We start from the raw sequence: 26,452 nt of genomic DNA, 5'->3' as shown, positions 1-26,452 counted from the left end.
TTAAGAATATTTTACTTCAGTCTTGCCTAAGCTAGGGAATTCTGTGGTGGTGTTTGCATCAATATGGTGAAATAGATGCCAGTTCCTAGTTTTGTAAAGTAGTACTTACATAATCACTAAATCCAGTAATCTTTTGGGTACTAGACTAAAAACACGTCTCTCTTTCAGGCTTGCAGTGAGTTGTGTTATTGTCATCGGTTGTCTGTCAGAAAAACTGTGTTGAATGCATTCTTACATTACTAACATTTATTAGAACAAAAGTTGTATTTTTCCATAAAGCTATCTGTAGAGTAAAATTATAATGGACACATAGATTGTGCAAGTAAATTTTGAAAAATTTCTGTTCTGGAGAATATGTTTGACTCAAAGTTCAGCCTTATCAGAGAAAAAGTTAACAGGGCAGCTTTGTACTTGAGGATGAAGTATACTTTAGTATATCTGTAGCCTGCTAGGAGATAAGATCTAATGTAAGAGGCTCTTTATCCTAGCAAAGACAAAGACACAGTAAACTTCCATGACTAAAAATCAAAGGTAAAAAAATTAATCTGCATGTAGCGTGCATGTTTTCAGTAATAATGACTAGCTAACAGGAAACATGGAAGCTCTCACTGTGTCAGATGTTTTCTGAAGAAAGATTTGGTATCCTTCAAGAAAAGATGTCAATTGAGCCATGAGTTACCAAGTTAATCGCAAAAATATTTGGATGGAACTGTAGGTCCTACATTATCCAGAAGGCCAGGTTAGCTGCTGCTAATCATTCTGTCTAAGCCTAAATTGTGTTCTGGAATTGTGTTCTTCTGGGTAGATTGTTAAGAATAATAATACATTTCACTTGGCAGGATGGCTTTAATTTTCTGTTTCTTCTTCCTTTCTTTGCAATAGAATTTTACTGAATTTACACTTTCATGTTGTTGTTGTCCCCTTCCTCCCCCATCTTCCAACAGTATATAAAATCCTGCATTGTGTAAGGTGTGCTGATTTCTTACTACAGCTCAGGGAAAAACCCAAATAAAGACAATGGAGAGACCAGTGTGTGGCTCTGTTTGTTAATAAGCTGAAAGATTACTTATTCATTAAACATCAGGAATAGTCATCATTTTTTCAGGAACCACTCAATAATTCTGTCTATGCCATAATGAAGAAAAAGATTACCATTTGTTGTATTTAATTTTTGTCATTTTGTATATTTCATTTGCCATTTTGTCATTTTCATTGTCACTTTTGTCTTCTCTTAATGTTCCAGTTGCAGGAAAGTCAGAAGAGCTGCTGGAGAGCTCAGAATCTTACCATCCTGCTGAACCTACTGGCCAAAAAATTCTGGTGGATCCTCAGTCTGCCTCTGGCAATCCCATCAAAGCTGCAATCCCCCCACCCTCACAGTGGGACTGCAAAAAGAAAGCTGAACCTTGTGGAGATGCATCTGAATTTCCTCATGGTCTTCCAGCAGACCTTGAGGAACAGCGAAAGTTCCTGACAGAGCAGTGTATTGCCTCCTTCTGTTTGTGTCTCAGCCGCTTTCCCCAGCACTACAAGAGCCTCTACAGATTGGCATACCTGTACACATACAGCAAAACACACAAGGTAAGCAGACCATTAATACAAAGCTGACTAACTGTGTTTATTGCCGGAGTAAACAAACTGTATTGTCATTTGTACTAATTCAGAAATCTTAGTGTTAAAATACAGTAGGTAAGTTCGTTTAATGCAGTTTGGTTTGGAACTGTGCTCTGGAAAGTCTTCAGCTCCTAGGTTGTCCGATTCATGTGTGTAAGGCCAGTTGAGTAGAAAATTTCCTTTTTTATTGCTGAACTAAGTGATTTTTTGTAATTCAGCAGAGAATTACCTTTTAAATATGTCACATAAATTAAGATCTTCTTGTGAAAATGACAGCAATTATTTATTTTACTGAATAAGTGGACTGAAAAGTGACTTGGAAGCAGAAGTTCATCAGTATTGGTGTAAACACATCATGTGACACAGACTTTCTGGGTATCTTGGGTCTTTGTCTGTAGAATGAAAGTTTTCCTATTGTCAGAGCATAGAGGTCATCTTGAGTAAGAAAAATTTATTTACTGTTTAGAAATCACCAAGTGAAAGTCAGTCAGAGATCCTACTGCTCACAAGCCGGTGATTTTGGATTAAACAGGAATAACAATGTCTTGGTAACTGTAATAGTATCAGTTCCTATTCGAGGTCAGGGCAAAATAACTTGCTTCCTCCAGCATGACCCTTGCATATTCTTCATAATAAAATTAATTTCAAAAGCCTTCTGGTATGAATTATCATTGCTTTGGTTTTAAAATTACGTCATTCTTTATTTTGCTTCTGCATACTTCTGTTATTATAATCCTTTGTCTTTCTGAAGTATCAGTTAGTAAAATGCTTATGTATAGTATGTTGAAATTATCAGAATCATTTCACTGATTGTCATAATCAAGGTTTGAACTCACAGATTTCGTATTTGGAAGTCTTTTTTATGTCATATGCAGTGCTGCATGGCTTCCTGAATTCTCTTCTCCACCAGTACTGAAGCTTGTGTGAATAATAGGGAAGGGAAGGTAATGGAAACAAATCATACCCCTTGCCTCATAGTAGAAAAGCAATCAACAGTACTGCTGCAAATTGAGCAGTAGCATGTCTTACTGATCTGCTGAAAGGTGATGCATATTCCATTTGGCTGTACGGTGATTATTCAGAAAAATGTTACCATTTTTTTAAAGATAGCTTGTTTTGAAAACATTCTTATGCTGTTTGTATGTGACAGTTGTTAATTTTTCCATAGAGCTAATCATTAATAGGAGCCATAGATTCCTGCAATCTGTCATTACTGTTGCTGACAAATGATTTTGTGTTAACATTCAACAAAAACAGGCTGCCTGTTTTCAATTTATTGGTTCAAATAACATGTCCTTGCCTGAGGAACTACTTGCAAAATATTTTCTTCTTTTTTTTTTTCCTGATGAAGCCTTCTCTTTTGCTTTTTGTATCTCTCTTCTTATATAAATACCAACTTAACAATTTGTAATATTTTTCTGTATGAAATAGATGTTGTTGTCTAAACCTATCTCCTCTTGGAACTCAGAAAAACTGAATGTTGCCTGTTTGAGACTAGTAGTTACCAGGTTGGCTTCAACTAGCATTGTTGGGTTTTACTGTCCTTTTTTATTACTTCTCTGCATAACAAACAACTACTTAACACTGCAGAAAAAACTTCTGACTGATAGTGTACACTACATACTTTTATGAGGTTGTAATTTTCTTTCTTTGATGACTCATTCAGGTTCTTTTGTAGAGCAATGTCAAATGTCTGTGTTTTAATGGTACACTAATATGTCTCCAGTGGGAGTTATGCTCCTGAACAAATGTAAAACACAAAATGCATCTATGCATTTTCAGGAGTAACTGGAGTAAGAAGTATGCTTAGATATACTGATGATAAGCCTGATTTAAAAAACGAGATAAATTACATCAGGTTGAGTTGCTGTGGGGGAAGAGTGAATTACTGGTAAATTTTAGAAAGCTGAAATTAATTTTTAAATGCATATAACCATCTTGGAAAATTCAGCATTTATGTACCAGTGCCAGGAATTTGTATGAAGAATTTAGACTGATGGCCAAAATTCATGGTTGGCTGGGAAAGGAGAGGATTGGCAGGTCTCCATAGTGCATAGAAAAACAAGTTTTCCATATGCAATCTGTTTTCTCCCATTTTACAGGTTTTGCTGTTGTGGGATTAGTAAAAATAGTTGTTGAGTGCTTTTTTTAACATCTTTTCAAAATCTTTCAACATTTTGTTTGGCTATGTGTTCTGTTTTTTTTTCCCCCTGCAAAATTCTGCTTACTATTTGGACGCTATTTCTCTTTGTTTTATTCTGTTATCAGAGCAAATTTGTACATAGCTGTTTTTTGCTGGAATAAATGTGCAGGAAAGTGAGGATGAATTTTCAGAAGTTACTTCATTGCCATTTGCCAGTTTGGGCAGTAGTTTTAGCTTCCCATTCTCTGTCTTGAGGTAAAGTCTTACTCCTTTGTGATTTTTACCTCCAAAATGAGCGTTGGCACAGTTTGGAAGGAGAAGATAGGACTTGCCAAGATGCTGTTTGTCAGTATAACTAAAAAGTTTTGTGAAAAGTGTTTGCCTTATGGTCTTTATGGATCAGTATGTAGAACTGGTCTGATGGTCTGCCACCGCCAGATTGTCAGGAAATAAAAATATTTACCTACATGCTTTTTTTATCTTGAAATAAAAACCACTCTAAATCCCAGAAGAATCTGCTCACAGGTAGTTTGTATGACTTAAGTATTTTAAGTTTGTATCTTCTATTATGTGCATTATTAACAGAGCCCTTAATGGGGAAATTTGTCGGGTATGATATAACGTCAGTAGCATGACAGTTTAGTCAAACTAGGCATAATACATTCTTGTAAAAATTACAGGATTATATATATATGTATGTAGGTTTAATATATACTTGGAGACAGGCATAATCTGTAAGCATAATAGATATAAGCATTTCAAGTAGCAACAGTTTGATAGTTCATTCAGAAGGCTACTCTTCAAGGTCAGTAGTCTTTTTATTTTGCTTTTATTTGATGCAGTAGCACTAGGGGGTTTTTGACACAAAGCCTTCTAACAGAGTATAAAAGAAAACAGAGGGAAGGATTAAGGTATAACAGGATATTTTGTGCACCTCTCAGCAGCACTTCATGGAGTTTCCAAGTTAGGTAAAGGTGGCTTCTGACACTATCAAGTTAAGGGCTGACCATCTCGGGTGACTCAGATTTCCACTTGGTTGACCATAAGAGATTTTCCTTTTCCATTTTAACAACACTGGTAAACTTTTTTGCAAGTTATTGTACCCTGTCAGTCATCTTGTCTTTGAATCTTGGGGTGATAAAGATGTGGGAGGCAACAGCTGAAGTGGAAAGAGTACTTCATAATTGCCCTGAGTCAGACAGCCAAATCCAGCATTTCAGACTGGCAAGCAGTATGCCAAGAAGAATAAATCCTTTTTGCTATGTCCTGGATCCCTTCACCCACTCCTAATAACTTCATCAGCTAAAAACCAAGCAGAGCAGACTCTGAAATCTAATGAGTTGAGACCTGCTCAGGCATATTTACTGGGAATAACTGATCATGCTGATTTAGGGGAAGGGTAGTGGAAAATCTGTAACTATGTCTTTTATTCCTATTAGTTTTGATTGTGTGAAGTTACCATGTAATTGCCTCATTTGTCTGAATTATCTTTTTTCCTCCTAGCTAGGTTACTGTCATCATCTTGTTCAGTAAAAGCCTATGAATTATACGTACTGAATACATGTTATGGATGGTCAGTGTAATGTGCACAGCAATCACCAGAGCATGATGCTACACTTAATGATTTCTTAACATTTTCATTGTATAACTTAGATTCAGGAATACATCCCTAGCTAAAATTTGTTTAGACTGGGATTTTATATTTAAGCTTTGTAGTGGTAGCTTTCTTAAGGGTTTTGTTTTCCTTTAATTTTTATGTGATAGTTTTAACTGTAAGATTCAGATTGCCACACATTAGGCAGTTTTTTACTTCATTTTCACACTTGGAATTTACTTATGTTTCTGATGACTATGATTGGCATAAAATAAAGCATTTATGTGCCTGGATCTTGGACATTATGATAGGCTTATTTTTGCTGGATTCTGATTTTATTCAAAAAAGGATGACTTTCACAGAAGACCAGATTTTTGTAGGTTCTTTTCTGGTTTGTATTTTCTTCTGTACGTATTTCAAAGTATTTTGCAGGCTTAGGTTAACAGGATTACAGAAATACATGTTACAAATGAAATACCATAGGAAAAAGTTAGTATACAGTTAAGTTTATATACTTTGCTTGCTTCAATCTTAATTAAATTTGACACTCATTGATAATAATTAAATTTACTGGTTCCCCTGACTAGCCAGAAAGTGCCTGGTGATGTTTATGAGTGAACATCTTATTTGTTCCATACGAAAAAAAAATATCCAAATCCCCTCGACTGTCTTACACTATAATCATGAAGGTCCTGTATAAGTACCTACATCAGCTCTCTGAATGAAGGATTTTTGACATCCGTAAATATCTGGTTAGTATTTCCAGTGTTCAGTGCTCTTGCATATGAATCCATAATCAGCATTTTGCTAGAGGGGATGCTCTAATTCTGGTAAGACATTGGAGATTTGTGCACGATTACTGTCATTAGGACAAAAGCACTTAGGATTGAGCAGGGCTTTTACTGTTTCACCAGAGTCTTGTAAAGAAAATAATCTGGAAGACAGGGTCTAAGAACTTTGCTAATAACCCCCCCCCCAAAAAAAAAAAAAAAAAATTAAAACGGGAAAAACCTTCTGGGGGGGACGAAATTTAATCATTTATGATTCACAGAAGCATATTTCCAGCCCACAGAACACAAATCAGAATTCAACATTCTCATTTGTCTCTATGAACCAAACATCTCCCTCTTTATCTGCTCTGTAGTGAAGTTGTCTCTAAAAAAGCCAGTGTAATGCAACTCAAATGCTACTTTCTAATACTGAAATAAAAAATGAAGTAAACCAAAGCTTTCATCAGTGAAACCTTACAATTAATAATTGTCCCATCTGTTAGTAATGTTTTGCCTGGAGCCAACAGCTGTCCCTAGTTCTCAACTACACAAGAGATGTTCGTGCACTGAACTCTTAGAGGGGTGCTTTTATGAATTTTTGATTGTTGTCTATCATTTGGTCTCCTGCTGATACTTTCTTGTTAACTCATTGAGCGTTATTAACCAAATTTGATGACAGGCACGGAATTTTCCAGAGAGGTTAAGTGAAATTACATGGAGGGCAACGGCGGGGTAGAGGTAAAAGGCCTGAATGCACCACCCCACTAAAAGAAGGCTGCAGTTTAAGCCTAAAGGTGCCTCTTCTGCTAAGCCTGGGTGCTGGCAGCTATGCCTCACAGGTAGTTAGCTCTAGGAAAGAGCTGCGGGATGGCTTCCAGAGTGTGTGTGTGGGAGGAAACTGGAGGGACTGAGGGATAGGGGAGGGCTGGGGGAGGCAGTGAGGGGCCTTGTGTGTGGAGAAACGCTGCAGGATACCCAGGACAGCGAGTTCCACTGTTTGCTTAGAAACTTTATATTTTTATATATAAATTATTTTATATTGAGCATTAAAATTCAGCTTTTAAAAAAAAAATTAAGGTGTTTTAAATATACCTGTAGTTCAGGTTTCTGTAGGTGATAGGAGATGGAGGGTGGATCTCAATGAAATGAAGACAGGTTAAAAAAAAAGATGAGAAAGCAAAACTTGATGATAGGAAGCTGGATTCAGCAGCTGTAGGGGACTGACTAGTCTGCTGGGGCTGATCAGTCTGGATGCTTGCTCTGAGAAGCAAGCTGGCTTCTCTCTCCTGAGGGATGGCTTCTCCAAATCACATGCCTGTACAAATACTGTCGGAAGCAGCTATGTAGAAAATGAGAAATGACAATGCAGGTTAATAAATAAAAGCAAGCGAGCACTTTGTAGTTCTACCTGTGGTGGCCTTTCTGTCCCCTGCCTGCAACTCACCTACCCCGTTTTGTCCACAGAACCTGCAGTGGGCCCGCGACGTGCTGCTGGGCAGTGGGGTCCCCTGGCAGCAGCTGAAGCACATGCCTGCACAGGGCCTATTCTGCGAGAGGAACAAGACAAATTTCTTCAACGTAAGTTTATACAGCTGATAAACACACCCGTACTTTCTCAGCCATCATCTTAACACCTGTTTCTCATTTGAAAAGTTTGCAAAGGGAGGGCAATGTGAAATTCAGCAAAGGCGCATTAAACAAGCCATGAATGGCTAAAGGAAAGGCAGAATCGTATTACGGAGATATTTACTGGGATTTTCCTCTCTTGAAGGGAACCACTTTAGAAGGATTATTTTCGATGAGCTTGAAAACATGGGGAGACAAGCACCAACGTTTCTTAGTTATGCATCATTTACCATATACTTGATAGTTCAGCCCTCTATAAAAATTCTAATTCTGTTCATCTTAATTATCCTCTTGTTTACTGTTTCTCAACTAGACTTGCAATTCTCATGACAAAAAAATAGTGCTGGTTGCTCTAAGAAATTTCCAGAGTTGGAAGGAGCTTTCTTGTATTCAGCTTTTGTAGCGTGGCTAGCAGAAAGAGTATTTCCAAGACCAACAGTGTAGTAGCAGCACTGTCGTATAGATTGTCCCTGTGATTGTGATATCTTCTAGCCCACAGGGGTGTCTGTGCCACTCAGTGACATGGGACACAGAATACTTCTGAGACTTACATGAGCATTTATCTATCAAATTCCCTGCTGTGGTTACAACTTAAAACATTGATGTTGTCTCCCGTATCTCTGGCTTTTCTGTGGTATGTTCTAGGGTTTTGTGCCTTCTGCTCTTTTGTGATAGTATTCTGTAGCTGTTTTGTGGCTTGCAATGTGTGGTGAGAACCTGGAGATGTTATGTTTGTCTTTCTGGGCTGTGTAGCTGTTACATGGTTGCTTACGATGGCAGTGACAGAAGGTTATGTCTCTGCTTTCCCATCCAGTGCTTCTGTTTTAATATTTTAATTGTGAAATTTATTTCCATTTTGTATCTGTTAACATCTATCTTCAGTTTTGCTGTATGTTGTGTTAATTAGCACTTCTGTGCAAACTTCTGTTCAGTATAAGGTAAGTGCTCTTCTCTGATTATATTCCCTCAGATGGGTTGAACAACTAAGGAATACTGACAGTGGTTCAAAATTGTATCGTGCATCAGTTTGTAAAAAGAGCTTCTATGTCATTCCATCTTTCTGGATATAAGTTTTGATTAACAAATACTGTAAACCTGATAGGGTATAGACCAAACAGTTGTGACCTGATTGATGACTATGTGGCTTTGTTCTGGTTATTTCCCTGCGATATCTGCCTGCTTTCCTTACAAGAATCCTGCAGTGTGATTAACACTTCAAGCTGGTGAATACTTTGGCTCAGATCCAGATAACGCAAGTATTCACATAGAAGTTAATGAAATTATTCAACATGCTTCAAGTGAAGTACGAACTTTGCATGATCAAGGCTGACTTGTTCATCATTGCAGGGTTAAGTGTCAAGAGTATCCAATGTTTTCACGTATGAGGACGATGAGCAGTAAGTAGGGAAGTGAGCAGTGTGTATAAGGGAGTGTTTCTACTTGAAAACGTGAATTACCACATTAAGAGAGATCAGTGGTTGACCTAAATCGTGTCTAGTTTTTGAATACTAATGTTAGATAATTTAATTTAAAGGTAGATTCCATTGTATCCCTAAGTGGATGTTTCCAGCATTATTTAAAAAAATAATCATTCCTTATTCTGCATATTGATCTTTTTATACTCTGAAGGATGAAAAGTGCTAGTATGGGTACTAGAAAGCTGTATAATAATTCTATTTTGTAAATCAAGAAAAATTTAATTCCTATAATTTAATATTATTAATTTTCTTTAATAAGAAGTAAAATACACGTTGACAGAAAAGAGAACCTTCCACAAAGGGTATATGCTAGCCCAGTGCAATATATTGGCAATACTGTTAGAAAAGAGAAAAGATGTGTGAAAATTACATTCTCAGCTTGAATGTGGGTCTGCCAACAGATGAAGACAATGTTAGTCTAGAGTCTTCTATTGAGTCTGCTGCTGCCAGGCTTGAGAAATTTCAGTTCGGGGACTCAAATCCAGTGTGTCTCAGCTATGGCGGTAGCATAACTAGCACATGGAGTGCCTCAGACAGCAAAACAATGTGTTGAGGCTTTTGTGAATTGGTGCTAACATCTTGATTTATTGCTGCATGCATGTAGGTTAGTCTTCCTGTTAACAGGTACAGTGTATGCTATGAGTTTAGCATGGTAAAATATTTTGGTGGTCTCATTTTCTACCCAGCTATATTTTCAAAATCCTCTTCAAGTAACACTCTGTGTGGAACATGTGGCAATAATCCAGTACAGATGACACAGACATAGCACAGTGAGAAAATCCAGATCCCAGAGAGAAAGAGCTACAAGTGCCCAAGTAAAAAAGCTGTTAGTGTCATCTGACATTCCAGAATTGGACAAACCTAAATCTGTGAACAACTTGGAAAAAAAAATCTCTCAACACTTCGTTGACCTTGTCTGGGTTAAACCTCAACTAGTTTGTTCTCATGCAAAGCTCCTAGCCAGGCAGTGGGTAAGCAAATGTACTGCACCATCTGGGTCAGTGCTCAGAATACAGACTTGTGTGTCATCCATTGCATACAGATGGTGTTAGAGCCCACTGTCCCAGCTAGTGTCTTCATATACAGAGTCGGATGATAAAACAGAAATTACAGAGCTCTACAAAAGTAAGTAGTCGCATCTAATCTTAGAAATTAAATGGCCAACCTTAAGATTTTCTAAGCTTATTAATGTCCTCCAGGGTTATTTTCAAGAGAAACACTTTGCCTGAAGTGTTTATTTGCTTCCATGAAATGCATTTGGTTTTATTTTTGAAAACTCTTTGGCCTTCATGATACAAAAGAGTTAAATGAATGTCTAAGTGGCTTTCTGTACATACTTTACTATTGAAATACCTTTTTCTTCTGGAGCAAGTGGCACTAGTGTTTTTAATCTCTTGTGCAGAAGATTCAGGGTTGTTGAAATTATAGCTGACTCAGTTTTATAAGTACAAACAACAGTGTGCAACAGAGAAAGCTAGCAGCTCAAAGACAAGCAGGGACTGTGCCAGCCTGCTCCTCCCAGACATTTTATAAATCATGCATACTCCTAGTAGAATTATTTATGAAATGTTTATGATAGCACTGTATGAAAAGAAATAAACCTGGGTAAAGCTGTCTCCTGTTAAATTTTACTGCAGAACTGCTGGTCTGAATCTGTGTGTCATGGTCTGTTGTCTAATTTGTTAGCTGTCACTCAGCTGCAACCGAAATCTCTTTGAATTCATTTTTTACTGTCTTCAGAATGAGCAAAAAAGGCATGTTCACTTAGCCCTGATTTCTTGTCATTTGACATACTAGAATAATGTCAGGATGCATAGAACTTACCTTTTTTGGTTTTAAGAAAAAAAAAAATGCTAACTGCATTACGGTACCTGTTTGTTTCCCAAACAGAAAAGAATGGCCCTGATTTTCTAGGACCAGAGGTTTTTGCATGTCGACGGCCCTGCTAGCAATGGCAGTCATTGTATGAATGATTACTGCAGTTAGACTTACAGGAGTTTTAGCTGCGTTGCTATAAATGAATACCAAATCTTTTTTTGTTCGTCCAGTTACACGTTTCTCTATAACTGCATGTACAGGTACACTCTAGCTTTTCTCCTCTATCTCTGTGTGTGTGTGTGTAAATATAGAGAGACTTTTTTTTTTTTTTTTTTTGAGGGCTCCAGGATGGTTTCTATAGTAACTAAATTAGAAATTAATTCACCAGAAGAAAAAAAATAATCACAAAACATTGCTTTATATAGTAGGGAACTTTTTTTGTATATTCAGATTTCATGCCACTATTAATAAAACAAAGTTAAACTTTGTGCACAGATGATGGGTATTCATCAGTCTGTGGGTGGGTGGTGATTGTGGAAGAAGCGTTTTGATGGTTGAGCTCAGTGTACCAGTAACTTCTCCATATGGTTTAATATACAGTATTTGTATTTTCCTGGCACATCTTCTGTGGTAATAATAATAATCTGTTGTAACAAAGATTGTGATGTCCATCTTTGGTAACTGTTCCCTACATATGAAAGCTGTGCATGCAAACAATATACTATAATGCAGGCATTCATGTGCATGAAGTCTTGCTGCAAACTGTTAAGGATAATTGTTCTATTTTTAACTCCAAAAGAAACACAGTATGTTTATTCTCTGCTGTGTATTCCTGAAGCTTTTCATTCTGTGGTCTGAGTAATCAGGGTCAAATTAAGGTAGCAGCATCCACTGGGAGTCAGACGCTGAGAGAGTGCAGTGATTTCACTTTAATTAGCCATTGTTCATACCAGGTGTGACTGGGTGCTGGCAGGAGACTTCTGCTGTGCAGAACTGCAAGTTCTGGACACTGAGTAGTTGAAGAATAAAGTCTAAGTTTAGTGCTGCAAGGCTCTAGAGGTAGTTCTTATTATAGCATGGTGATAACCAGTGGGTGCTTCCTCTGTTGCTCTCCCTGCATAGCAGGTTCTTTCCCTAGTTGTGTTTCAGGTTGAGAGTTACGTCTCTCTGTCTTACCAGAGAAAAGTTGTTTCTGAAAAGGAGAGCAAGGTGCAAGGGCTGACTCTGTTTTGGGATTCTGTACAACCAAAGCCATACAGGTGAATTTGAGATGTAGGAAAGAAGGTTGTTCTGAAGTCCCTAATATACGGGACTGTTGAGGGGGGAAAAAAGGCAACATGCCTCAGCTTTCCCAGAAGCTGGGCAATTGTATCAAGGAAGTTTGCCTCAATTGTTTTTATACCTTCCCTTAGACATACATTACTGGTCACTGTCAGAAATATGGTACTGAGTGAGTATATGGGATTTTCTTTTGATCTGATACAGCCACCTCTTGTTTCTCTCCCAGCTCCTGAAGTGTAACCTTAGCATTAATGATTCCCATGACTTGAATTAAAATTAAACATTTGTTACAGATTTTAATGTCTCTGATAGAGAAAACTGGATATATATCATCAAAGGGAAAAACGAAATCCTTAGGGTGGTCTGAACCTATTCTAGACATTTGTTCTGCCCAGTCTGAGGTTGCCACTAATGTTGACCTGAAGAACCCCCAAATACCACGCAGGGCCAAGGGCAGCTCTTCAAGGCTGATTGTGGCAACTTGACTGAAGCCTCAGGTTCAGTGTTTCCTACCATGTACTGGAAAACTGAAACTGGAGGCAACGGCAGACTAAAATCACCTTCCTAGAACTTTTACTGCTCTGCTTTCCTTCCTGTCCTTGGCTGGTGATAGATCTGAGTTACCCTCCTCCTGCTCATAGTTGGTGTGTGTCTTTTCAGTTGGCAAATGTGCTTACAGCTCCTAGACATCTGCTATATGGAACATGAGTCTTCTGAGAAAAATAGTGCCATTTGAATCAGGTTGGGGGAAGAGGAAAGAACTTGAAGAAACTTACTGTGTTTCCATGTGAGTTGAGATTTTGTCTCGGTATGGTGAGAGTTTGAGTTTAATAATGGCTCTAAGAGAATTAATGGTTGTGTTTTAGCTTGATCATGATTGGTTGCAACTTTCTGAAAAAATGTTGGTCTTTTTAGTGCTTCTAACACTTTGTGTGAAAATGAGTATGAGAGGTTGCCAACTGAAGTTTAAAAAAAAAAAAAAAAAATTGCAAGTGACATCCCAGAAATCACAAGGGTTTAGTTATTCAATTTTGCCCTTCTTGCTTCTGAGTGTTTTAGATGCCATTTTTATGCAACAAAAAGGGAACAGAAACCATAAAGGAATCATTAAAAAAAAAACAACACAACAGATTTTTTAATTCCAGCAACTAGATAACACTTGAAACCAGTTATTAGACTTTGTACCATTTAATAGGCAGTATATTATATATATATTAAAAAAGTGTCTGGAAGAGGTGACCTCCAGCATTAACACTGACCTTCTGTGTAGTTGCATAAAACGAAATAATAATGATAACCATAACGACAACACATGTTAATAGTCTAATATTTTTATGCTTCTTTTTTTCTTTTTTGTGCTTATGGTAGGCAGATAGGGGCATGTGGTTAGAGGATAGTTAAATCCCTACCTACTTTAAAAGATAGAATTGTCTTTAATCTTTTCAGGAGATGGACATATTGTAGCCATGAAATATGTGTGTTTTCAGTGTGCAGGAAATAGGCCCTGAAAGAGTGAGCTTTCTGCTTTGTAAAAGTGCTGTTCAGTAAATGCAGATTCTTACTGCCAGCTTTCTACTGACTGTGAAGTATTTGGATGTTAAGTAAAAAACATCTCCCTGCTATGTATTTTCTTCTTGTGCTAGGAAGAGCAAGCTACTTTATGAAATGATTTGACAATTTAGAAACTAGGACTGTCAGCAGCGTGCTGGTGTGCTGTAAGGAGGCACTATGCTGCAGGGAATCTTTGCTGCAGAGGTGCTTGTGTGAGCTGAGGCTCTATGGGTCATCCAGTACCTCTCCTTAAGAAGAGATAACGGGGGCCTTGCTGTACTGCATTGGAGATATGTTGGAGGAGCTAACATGCTGCCTGCCTGGCCTGCTTCCTCAGTAATTTTAACTAGTATTTCATCGCTTTTCCTACGTTCCTGAATAATGTCATTATAAAGCTATTGTTCTTCATCTATGTGAGGAAACCATTTCTGGTGTGGTGAAGACATACTTGTGTGGAAAGCTGCTGAGGAATAAATAAAAAACCCTCTAGAAGTCTCTTCTGAGCCAAATGATTGTATAATCCTATGCCTTGATTTGTAAATAGAGTCAGCTGTATAAATGGCAGGTGTTTTATGGTTATAGTATAAGCTAAAGTTTGGAAGGTTGAAGAGTGAAACCAAATCAGTGTCTTCCCATCCTCTGTTCCTAGTTTTTCTTCCTTTTTGGTCTTTGTTACTTTTCTCCACTTCCCTCCACTATATCTCGTGTGGAGCAACACCATGTCACAGGTATGGTGCTCCCAACACCCATCATTGAATATCCATTGAGCTACAGGATAGAGGAACTCATACTGAAAAAATCATTGTCTCACCTGCTTGCAGATTCAGGAAGGCATATTTGCATTGATTAAATATAATTCATATATACAAGGCTATTTTTGCATCAAGTCTAGAAACTTTTTTTTTAATGAATGCTTAAATTTTTGATAAGTTGGTTCATTAAAATGCATAATGAGGTGATAGCCTAGCCCTTCTCTCAAACCGTGACTGAAAGTCAATTTTAGAAAAGTGAATGTATGGAAGAGAATTCATTTTCTCTGCCTCCATTAAATTTACTCATCTTAATGTCTATGTTTGAAACAGGCAGATATTTTCTGTGTGGAAAAAGGTAGCTTTTCGAGAATCCGCATATTTTAGTCAAGTAAGGATGTTAATTTCCATTGTTTTTCTTGTCTAGCATGATAAGTGGCTTCCACTGGAGGAAGGGGAAGTGGGAAATTGTGATATTAGTTGCCCCTACAATAAGAGTAAAAATTTCATTATTTCTTTTCTGACTTCACCCTTGATAGTTGTTCTTTTGCCAGTAGCAAGCCGTTTTCCTTCTTTGTCCCCCCTTTTTTTTTTCAATTGTAAAGTTAATGTAATTCTACTCATACATCTCCTGCCCAGATTTTCTAATGTTTTAATTGGAAGAATGCTTTTAGTAGGTACAAAGGAGTTTGTTCTCTCATTCTCTCTCACTTGCTCTCATGTGCGCTCACTCTCTTACGCAACCTTAATACCAACTCTGAAAACAAAGGTAAGCAAGGAGTTAACTGTGCAAGTGAAACTTTCATAGTGATTGGATTAAGACCAGAAACCAAGTAAGCAATGAAGTCTTAAAGTTGCCTATAAAAAGCTAGATAACTTTTTCAACCTCTGCCCAACATGTTATTTACAGTTCTTCACTCCATCCTCTTGGAAAAACAGAACTCATCAGTGAAAAATGTCCGTCGTTCACAGAATTTTCTGTCTCAATATATACACTCTGTTCTTTCTGGCTAACTTTGCAGGCTTCCAAGACCCAGCTAGTAAAGATGCCAATAAATCTAAGTCCCTGGAGATACAAGCATGGGGTTTTGAACTGTCGTTTGTGCCAGTGGATATTAAACAGCTATTTTTTTCCATTCTGTTTCCCTAGGAAAAGTTTCTTCTTTTGTTGAGTAGATTAGTTTTCTAGACGAAGGTAGGCTAGGGAACAAATAACCATGAAATAAATGAAGATACAGCTTTGTAGAAGAGAGATTGTCACGGAGGTTGTAGTGTGCCATTGTCACGGAGGTTGTAGTGTGTTACAGGACATAAGGCAGTTTTAAAGCTGGATCTTAAAAGTTTTAACAGTAACCATTTCACCCACTCTAAACAGTATTTGAAAGGTGCAGGCTTGCTGGAAGAATGTCCTTTTACAAATGTGTAATGAATAAATCCATAATTTGATTTTTCCATCTGCCAGCTGTGTATCACATATGGATGAGAGAGCTACCTTTAGATACCTAGTGGGGTTAGTTTTAAGCCTAGGTTAGGTTCTTTCCTTTTAAAAAAATCTAAATAGGATTTTTAAAAAACTAAATAGATTTTTAAATACAGTAAGAGGGCAGAGTTTTAAAGGTGATGAGCCATGAAAGGTCTTTAAAATACATGTATTTTAATATTATATGTCTGCTATGTGGTTATAAGACTGGTTTTTGCATTTTCTTATTATGAGTTATTTATCCTAGTTTTATTATAGAAATAAATGGCAAGAACAGTTACGTCAGTGTACACTGTTGCATAAACAAAACAAAACAAACAAAACCAGCAAAGAGGAAACTTCAAATCTTAGAAGAAGATCGTAAGACATGAAATTGAATCTTTTTAATTAGCTGTCATTAACATTTTCCTTTCCCTTACAAATTCCTATAGGCTCTGACTGAAAGCTTTGGCAGAAATCCTTTTAGTATCAATGTGTAAAGTTCACACAAGTGTGTTGAACAGGCAAATAGTATGTATGTGTCTGAAGTCATACCTCGTCTTTAAATACCCTCTCCTTTTGTTCTAAAACTGATAGCATTACTGTAAGGAACATAAATTTAATGGATATATAGCCAGAATCAAGACATACTCAGAGCAATTTTCTTCAGCGCTTTTTTTCTTAGGTGAAACTATGTGTGATATAACCAAGATGAAGTATGTTTCTTCTTAGTGAGCTGTTTCTACCAGTTGTATGTCAAGAAGATTCTGTGACATTAATCAAGGCAGTTTCCTCTTCTATATACTTAATTTTGTAGATATTTCCAGGACTGCTTTTGAGGTAGATATCAGACTGTATCTGATCTTGCTCAGTACAGCACTTGTCTGTTCCGTATTCCAGGTATGACAGATTTTTTCGTTCCTGTATCTTGTCTGTGTAAAAATACCAATCTCACCCTGAAGGTTAAAGGAGCCAAATGGCAGTAAGTGAATATAAAACCAGCTACCATCAGACAAACGGCTCATACTACCTTTCTGAAACCCTGTGACAATTTCATTCTGCACCTGTGATGGTTTTAATTTACCTGGCATTATGGTGATTTATTATAACTTTCATCCTTATAGAAAGACAAAAATTAATAGTGAAATTGTTTTATTAAAGCAGCATATTTCATGAGAAATATTTCTGGAATTACAGTTCTCAGCAGAAGGATCAAAGTATTTTTTGTGGATATACATTGCCTTAGTGTAAAAATGAAAACAGAATAATGTGGGATGAGAGCAGCATGATACAAGTCCATGTGTACATCTGTGCAAGTGGATAGCATTTATAGATAAAAATTTTTAATTTAATGGCTACAGCAGGATATAATTGGCCAAATTAAAAAGGTTAAGATGGAGAAGATAAGATGGCAGATGATGATAGGTAAGAACATATTTTGTTCTTGTGCAGTAGCTAGTGTATGATGAACGGTTTGCTAGCTGACTGCAATATCACTGCGTGGAGCTTAGATGAAGATACTGAAGCAGGAGTTCTCTGAGTAATAGTACTCCATCTTTGGCAAAATTCCTAAAGTTAGAGGAGTAAAAATGTTGAATATTGTATAGTGTATTATTGTTCCAGACTGTTTGGCTCCTGTGGAGGAGGTAGGATTTCCTGGCATAATATGAACACCTTTGGAGTTTGCGTGATAGCTACTATGTGAAACAGCAAGGGTTGACCACTTAAACAAGGTGACTTTCTCAGTCTCCTGAAAGGAATTAAAATATGTTTGAGTGGGTGAGCAAAAGTAATGAAGTTCATAGTGGTCAGTATTTTAGCTTGCTCCTCTGAACACTCAAATGTATTACTGTGATCCCAGAAGGGAAGTTCCTATAAGAGCCTGAGTGAAAAATGGCTTATTTTGCAGAAGCTTTATGACCTTTGTGCACTTCAATTGCCTACACTTTGTCTCCACCAGTTTGCTTACTCGCCTCCTGTCAATAAACAGTTTCACAAGTTTGGCTTTTATGAAGTTGTTTAATTTTTCTGTAGGGTAGAGGAAGCAAAATCAGAAAAACCACAAACCTTTCACTTGAAGCACTTCCTAACAATTACTCAGAATGAATTATGAATTTTGCTGGCTATTTGGTTTGCTGACACAGAATAAAAATCAGAATTGAAAACTCCTACCAGGTCATTTTCTATTTAAATCTTTATCTCTTCAGCTGCTCCCTGTGTGTATATTCAAAGTATGTCAGCACTTATACTATGATCTCCTGCTTAGTAGACTGGAACTACTGTGAGTCATTAATATAATGGCGTTTTCTTAAGTATTCAGATGTTTGAGATAATTTAATGAGCTTGGTGTAACAGCTAAAATGATTTCTTGTTACACATGCCTAGTTTGTTCCTCCTGACAGACTGCACTAAGGGTTTAAGAGTATGTGTTGGGGTCTGTTGATTGTTTTTTCTTAATTAATGCTATAACTATCAATTACAATATTTCAGGGTCACTGAGCTCCTCTTATTCCAGTGGTACTGACTCTGAAGTGACTAAAGTATTTCCAGTGGGAAAAATTTGGACAAACCTGAAGATAGGACAGGTTTTTATGTCTATGTAGCTCATCCATGGAGAAGTGTGTAGCCATCCCTAACTCTGTGACACTTCAACACTGTCTTTTATTATGACTGATCTGCCTAATATAAGAGTACATCTGTTTTATAATCCGTGTATGTATCACAGCTAGTGGCAGATTAAGTGTTAAAAAACTTCAGTAGAATCATGAAGCAGATTTTAAAAGGAAATACAGATTACAGGCCAATATAGTTGTATAATGAAGGTGGGACTTCTGATGTGAATGCAGTGCAGTGATTTCAAAAGCATTTTCTTTGGAGCGTAGGAGAAAATACTCGTAACAGGAATGTAAGTGTTGAAGTAAAATGTACATTCCAATTACTTTGTAAGCTGAAATACTGACAGTGGGATGAACTTAATCTTTAAAAATGATATTTGGTGACACATAAAGGTGATATTTTCATGCATGTAATGAAGTAGTTGTTTCAGCAGGCTCAAAAGAAAAAACATCTGGCTTTCTTTGCCCTTAGTCTGACAGCTCTGTACTACAGGTCTTACTGAAAATTACTTCCCAACAGGTTTTAGGTCAGGATATTTTCACTGTCATTTTCTTTCCAATAATCAAGAAAGCAAAAGTGTTTTTCTGAATTAATTATACTAAAGTAAATGTTGCTTTTGGGACCAAAAAAAACCAACTTTCATTTTTGTAGCCTTTCAAGTAAAATGTGCAACTATGTATACAGACTGATGTTTTGAAAGTTAAGCTAATTCAAAACAAAGACTGAGATTTTGGAAGCTTAAGCATATAGTTTGTAAATAAACACTAAGGTATAAAAGTATTAGAAACTGATGAAAATTGAAATTAACAGTAGCTAGTCTTGTTTTTTGTATCGGAATTGATGACAATGAAAAACTGAACAATTAGTGTTTGATTGGCACATTTGTTCCTTATTAGTTCTTCCTTTGCATGAATCTTGAACTAAACACGTGGCATCTCCTCTGTATGTTTTATAATGAGATGTTCTTGCTGCAAAGCAAGAAAAAATATTTGTGAATTTAGTGCCATATACAGGAAGAGTCTTCAGACTTTCCCCCCATAGTTCTTGTGGCCATTGTTGTATGAAGGGCTGTTTTTTTTTCATCCTAACCTTGCAACAGTAACTCCCCCAAAACAATAGTATAGAAAGGAATGAAATTTTTCACCATTTCATAACTGGTCTTCAGTCCTTGCAGCACAATGGATCCATATATTATCCGAGAAAGGAAATATGGTTTTCTCCATCGGGAACGGGGAACACCTAGGAAAATGCATCCTGAATGCTTTGTCATCAGTAAAACGGGTTCTGCAGGCAGTGAATTCTTGTCTTGCAGGGATTAAACAGGAGCAACAGTAAAAGGACTTTTTGAGTTTTACTCTGTGTGCATGCACGTGTGTGTGTGTTTATGTGTATTTTACGAGAAAGAACAGTTATAGTGTTGAAGAACAAAGACTTTTTAAGGCAGGGTAAAAATGAAAGAACTATTATTTTAAAATATATTAGGCAATATAACTAACCTTAATAGGAGAGAAATGTTATCTTTAACAGTGGCTAACTGGCTAGAGGACTTAGTCCTACTCCGGTGACTGAATTCCAAAACTAAGATTTTGGTGAGAAGATAGTAGCATAACGAGATACTAATGCACTTTCTTCAAATATATTGTTAGTTTATTCAAATGTCTTGTAGAAGTATGAAAGCTAAAAAGAATTAAATAATACTTTTGAGTCCAGTCACAGCTATTTTCAATCACAAAGAAAAGAGTGGAAATGAGCTTTAAGATGTATTTGCTGTACTTCAGTGATGAGGGACTGCACGGTGTGTTCGAACTGGAGGGTCTAATGGGCCTTGATCAGGAAACATGTGTGGGTTCTCAGCGTTGCTAGGTTGCGTTACAGAATTTCAAGTGAAGAAATTTACAAAAACCAATCTTGACTGCTTCAGAGATCACCAGTATCTGGATGAGAAATTTCGGAAAGTCAGTTCCCATGTTGAAATTTAGAAGTATCAACTACCATGTCATAAAAGTTATAATTTCATCTTGTGCCACCTGGCACCCAGGCACTTAGGAAGCAAAAAGATTTGAATTAGGGAAGAAAAGAGGAGACAGACAGACAGAGAGGTCTTAACTGCCTTACACATTTCATGCCCAGAGAGTTCTCAGCCTAGGATTTAGACAATCAGTTGATGTGACCCTGCTGACAAAGTATGGGCGAAAAAGGGAGAATAATTTTAAGCAGAAGGGTGGGTTTCTTCTCACTGATTACTAGTCTACAAAGTACTGCTGTCTTTCTGAGATCTTTGCTAGAAATCACAGACAGTATATTCTGGGCACAGCATTACTGTGACAATGTAGGCAGGTAAACCATTCACATGTAGGCCTATTTTCTGGGTTATTTTGTCACTGTCTTTTCAATATGTCACTTCTCTCCCTTCAAAATCTGACAAGTCTCTGCTTGCTATTTGTGAATAATTGAGCCAGAAAAAAAAATTTCCTGCCTCTGTATGTTCTTAAATCGATAAGGTAAAGCAAAGCAAAGTGTCTTTCTTCCTGAAAACTTCCGTCTGAGAGCTGTCTCCAGTGGCAGACTGAAGCTGACAAAATGAAAGGCCCACCAGGAGATGAGTCTGAATCTGAAGTCTTTTAAGTATGTGGGCAGCAAGGTGAAGACAGCAAGATGATATACCACAGTTTTGTGTTCCAAATCTCCTTTCAGTTTCTCTTCTGCCTGTTGCTACCTTTTGACATATTCCTCTCCTATTTTTCCATTTGCATTTATTATTTCTTCTTCCATTTGCCCCTTTAAGAACAGCAGTTTAAACGTAGAGTGTGGACAAATAATTAGGTATTATTTTGCATTTGTCTATAGACAAAGACAGTATATGGTCCATATGAAATCCCCAAAATAAGAGCTTTATCCATAGAAATTCCTGTTCTTAAGAGTAAGTTTGTCAGGTATAAAATAATATCAAATTGGTTAAAATATTCTTTTACAATCAAAGCTGTGGTTTTCAAGCAAAATAGTAATTGTCAGAAGGGATTGAATTGCCCTTACTCATTAAATATTGGAAAGAGACAGGTTTTGAAAAGGTACAAGTGCTCTGAAGGTCCAGATTTGACACTTGCTGGTTTATGTTCCTCTTTGAAATTTGAAGGGAATAAAATTACCTCTTAATAAACAAGAAATATAAACCTGCGTGTAAACAGGATAGCATCTTTGGATAACAAAATTGGTGAATATATGAAATGTGAAATATATTTTTCTCCCCTCCCTTCTCTTCACTCTCCTTAACCTCTGTCTTTCTGTTACCTACTGACCACTGTGTGAGTTTAACTTTAGTGCAGGTATGTTGTTGGTTTTGTTGGTAGCAGCCAATTCTGCTGCTCAGCATTAGTGGTCTCCTTACAGTAGTTCCAACAGTGATGGACAAGAGAAATTTGCCTGGAAAATACTTACATAAGACCACAAAATTTGCTACTCTGGATTAGACTGGGTTTTCCAGGCAAATATTCTGATCTGGTAGCTATTGTTATCTGACTGTTTGCAAGAAGATGAAAAATACCTAAGTTAAAGGAAGCAAATACTGTTGCTGAAGGAAGAATACTTTCTAGTTCTTGCAGGACTTCCATTGCACTGGAAACTTGAGATTACTCTTATCTCTACAAGGAAAAAAAAAAAAGGCTATATATAAGTGAAAACAATGTCCTACTTCCTTAAAAACAAAAGATGAAATCGACTCTTCCTAAGTGGAAATAGAGTTCATGCTAGGATTTACAATGCATATCCTCTGAACTGAAGAAAATAATTTGAAAGTGGAACAGAATTTCAAATATATTGACCGTAACAAACTCATATGCTGTGTTTGCAAGGAAAGCTAGCACCCTTATCTCGACAGTGCAGAGAGGTTTGGAATCTTTCTGAACATTCGTTATTCACCCCAGAACATTTGATCGAGAAATCCCAGTGTGCAAAAGTTAAAAGTGCTTCAACGTGTAAAATCGCTTCCATCTGGCTCCAGGTATTGTGGCACTGGAGAGCGCGGGCTAGAGCTTACATCCCATAGGTGATTCTGGCTGAGATGTTCCTCAACTTTTTCTGGTTGTTATTGATTTAAAGGTACAGAAGATTTAAAAAAATAAGGGTGGGGGAGCGCATTTGATGAAATGAGACTCTTAAAGAAGGAAACATGGACGGAAATATAAACTTGCCACTTTTTAATGGTCTGGAATAGTGCTTTGCCCTCCTCCTTTCCCATCATAAAAAACTGAAAGAAGAGCATAGGATATGGTCTTTGAGGATTAACAGTTGCACCTAGGATAATTGTTCTTCTTTCTCAGAGATGGTTTGCTCAACTGACAGTATTCATTATGAGTATTTATTTTTAAAAGGACAAATGTTAGGTCATCTTGTTGACTCTGGGCATGTTTCAAGTTCCCTGTAATTGCTCTATCAGTCTTTTTCCCATCCATCCTTCCTTGCCAAAATGCATAAAGTCACGTTGTTTTGTTCCTGTATCACCTAAATTAAGCTGAAAAAGCAGTAGATGTTAGCTGTTTCTACAGCCCTCATTTGCACAGTTTCTCTACCTAATTAAAGAAGAAAATACTCTATCATCTTTTACCCCCAATCAGCCAAAAGACTTGAATAGTGTCCCAAATACTGTGCTGTGTAAAAATAATGAAAGGGCCTTTGATATACATAGTGTTATGTCTGAACCAAGAATGTGGGCGTAATGGTGCCAGCCATCTTCTGCAGCAGCCGTTTCACCAGTGAGCCCGGAGCAGGCAGCAATGGGAGCAGGAGAACCTAAGCCAGAGGTGTAGCTTAGAGCTGTGCTTGTGGGTGCGTGTGAAGAACTCGAGGTTATTTCTGACACGAGCACCGAACAATTACTCCCTTTTTGGGAACACCAAGTAAATAGTTTTATCCACTTTTTGCCACAACCCTACTGCATTTAGGTGTCTCTGTAACTACCTCCCATATCCAGAATGTGGAAGTCCCATGATACGTTGCTCGTTCCCGCAAGTACAGGGGATGCCACTTACACTTCACTGAGCGTCTGTATTTTTTACCTTAGGTAACTAAATTGGAATTCTTTTGCTCAGTAGCACCATAAGTTATGAACACCTGCATGTGCAAAGAGCGCAAAATTCATTCTGCTTGTGATGGTTCAGACAACTGCATAATGTGTGCTGTAGGAGTCTGCAATGCAAACCTGGGAAATTTCATGGTGATTAATAAAAATGCTGATTGAGAGAGGGAAGAATTGGTAAGAAACCTTTGGAATTGGACAGAATCGAAAATAATCTGTGGTGAAAAACATATCCTTTTAAACTCTAAGGAGACAAATTTGTTTCATTAATTTAAGTTGGTAATGGACCTTTACCAAATAATGTTTCTATACAAAAGCAAAAATGAATCAGACATGTAGTAAATATTCCAATTAGTGATATTTTTAAGATTTGCTTGTTTGTAAAGCATTTTGAAATCTAGTAAGTAAGTATTATTATAATTCTTGTTTACCTTCTATTATCATTTAAAGATGTCTGTGTTCTTGCTGCTTTTTATGGTACCGTGACTTTGCTGAAACAGCTAAGAGGTATTAATTAGAAAACAAAATCCTTACATTGCCATGCTTATGGCTTACAGGTGTTTAGTTGTGCAGAACTTTTATATGACCTAATTTCCAATCTAGTGAACATCTAGTCCTTGGGCTATTACCTTTAAACACTTTACAATGTATTTAATTCCAGGTACAACCACCACTTAATTTGCATAAATAAATAACAATACATAGGCGGAAACTCCAGTGCAATAGAGGAGATAGGAGCTCTGCTGTTAACAGTGACTAAATGAGCAGCTGAAAAAGGGCAGGTCAAAAAGATGCCTGTTTGCATAAATATACAGAAAGAAAGTATTCATTTCAGTTCTGTACTTAAAACATAAATCCATGTTACGCAGTCAAAAGAGTAAAGGTTAATGGGTTTTTGAAGTGGTAGTGCCAAAGCTGCATTGTTAATCAGTATAGAATGGGTTGTTGCCTTTGGTAGCAAGATGTAAGAGGCAATGAAGAAAGATATGGGTTATTTTAAAGAGCGGTAATGCCCATAGTGAAATCTTAGCTTTAAAACAAAGAAGCGGACTCTTTAAGTGGAGAGATAGACACAGGCTATTGTTGTTTAATGTAATTTTATAACAGATAAATAGGATAGCTGAATTATTCTTTAGCTTTTTTTTCAAGATGCTGTTAAGCATAAATATGTGTATATATATATATATAAAAAGTATGCAAATAAGTAGGAAGGGGCAAGCTATCCGGGGCTTTCAGTGTGAGAAGCCTAGAACTGATGTGTTAAGAGGAACACGAAGAAATTAAAAGATGGGTGAAAAGTGGCTAAAATCATGGGAAAAAAAAGATAATCTTAGCAACTGACTTCTGCAGAGCATATAGGTACTGTCACAGTTGTGGAGCAGGCTATTAAACCTGAGGTGTTAGTAAATAGGATGGATTTTGAGCACTTCAGAATAATCCTAGCAATCAGGAGGGGGGGGAGGGGGAGAAGAACGAAAATAAACCCCTGCGATGCTTAGAAAGACAAGGAGGAAGTCAAAGCAATTGCCCCTCTTGCAAAAGTGAGAGAAAGGAACAAGTAAAGATAAAGTGTTTAAACTTCTGTGGTGAAGGTAATCAGGAGCAGAGCCTGGATGAGTGGCTGGGAAAAGAAGATAAGTTAGCTGTGCTAAGCTCAGATTGAGAAAGACCAATCAGACAGTTTATGAGGCAGGATTAGATGGGCTGAGGTTGGCAGCGGACTGGCGCGTGGTTTGGGTCTCTTTTAATACGGCATCGACCAAAATCATCGAAAGTAGGGAGAGGGAGGTACGGGGGGGAAAGGACAAGGGCAGACCTTTGTTTTCCCCCTCAAACAGTTTGAGAAAGGGAGAAGGATGTCACGAAAGAGGTGGCAAGAAAGGTGCCACCAGCCCGCCGGCATTGCAGGAGCTGGAGATGGGTTAAACCCCCCCCAGGACTGGGGGGAGGGGACGAGGTGACAGCGTCTAACTACAAGGAAATGGTGCAAGAGGGTTGTCCTGCCCCCGGGTGAAAGGTGTTTCGGTGACACGAAGGGGAGCCCCCGGCGTGTCGCACGTCGCGGGGGCGCCCGCCCAGCTGTACTTGCGGCGTGCGGCGGAGGCCCCCGCGGGCACCGAGCAGCCATGGCTGCAGCTGCTGCCGGCGGGGAAGCCGCCTGCGAGGAGGAGGAGGCGGCCGGCGGCAGGAGGCCTCTGCCTCTCCCCTCCGCTTCCAGCACCCCGGCGGGCTCCGCCGGCTCAGCGCTGCGGGGAGGGGAGCCGGGACCCGGCCAGGCTGGAGAAAAATAGGTCAGGAACGGGCCTCCGGTGGCGGCGCGGTGAAGGGCGCCGAAGCGGCACCGGCGGGGTTAAACTGGGTCAGGGAATATTTTGGGAAGGTTCGGCGGACAGGTGGGAGCAGATAACTGGTTTTTATTAATGCTTGCGAACCGACGGGAGCAGCTGTTTATTCACTTGCCCTAAGCGGGATGGCTCGGAGCCAGGCTCGACAATAATCGGGAGCAACATCCTATGTCAAACAAGACCGTCCTCCGGCAGGAGAGCGAGCAAACAGCTCCAGCCCTGCACGCCGCCCCCACTTGCAAAGAAGGAGGGGGGCTGGGGGGGTGGAAATTAAATAAATCGATAGCCGCGGCGGCAGGAAATCTAAGGTACGCGGTTTGCGGCGGCCGGGCGCGCT

At 38.1% G+C, this 26,452-nt stretch overlaps 1 protein-coding gene across 6 annotated transcripts in view; it reads left to right on the top strand.

Moving 5' to 3' along the window:
* CABIN1 (calcineurin binding protein 1) overlaps positions 1-26,452 on the top strand; it is a 124,563-nt gene that overhangs the window by 46,875 nt on the left and 51,236 nt on the right. For all 6 annotated transcript variants that reach the window (XM_010575400.1, XM_010575366.1, XM_010575374.1 and 3 more), the window contains 2 exons: positions 1,244-1,581; positions 7,586-7,699. In XM_010575400.1, coding sequence (XP_010573702.1) covers positions 1,244-1,581; positions 7,586-7,699 — 452 coding nt within the window. The remainder of the gene's footprint in view (positions 1-1,243; positions 1,582-7,585; positions 7,700-26,452) is intronic.

Source organism: Haliaeetus leucocephalus, unplaced genomic scaffold (genome assembly GCF_000737465.1).
Source record: "Haliaeetus leucocephalus isolate CR32 unplaced genomic scaffold, Haliaeetus_leucocephalus-4.0 Scaffold13, whole genome shotgun sequence".
Lineage (NCBI taxonomy): Eukaryota > Metazoa > Chordata > Aves > Accipitriformes > Accipitridae > Haliaeetus > Haliaeetus leucocephalus.
This window is presented reverse-complemented; position numbering and strand designations above follow the sequence as displayed.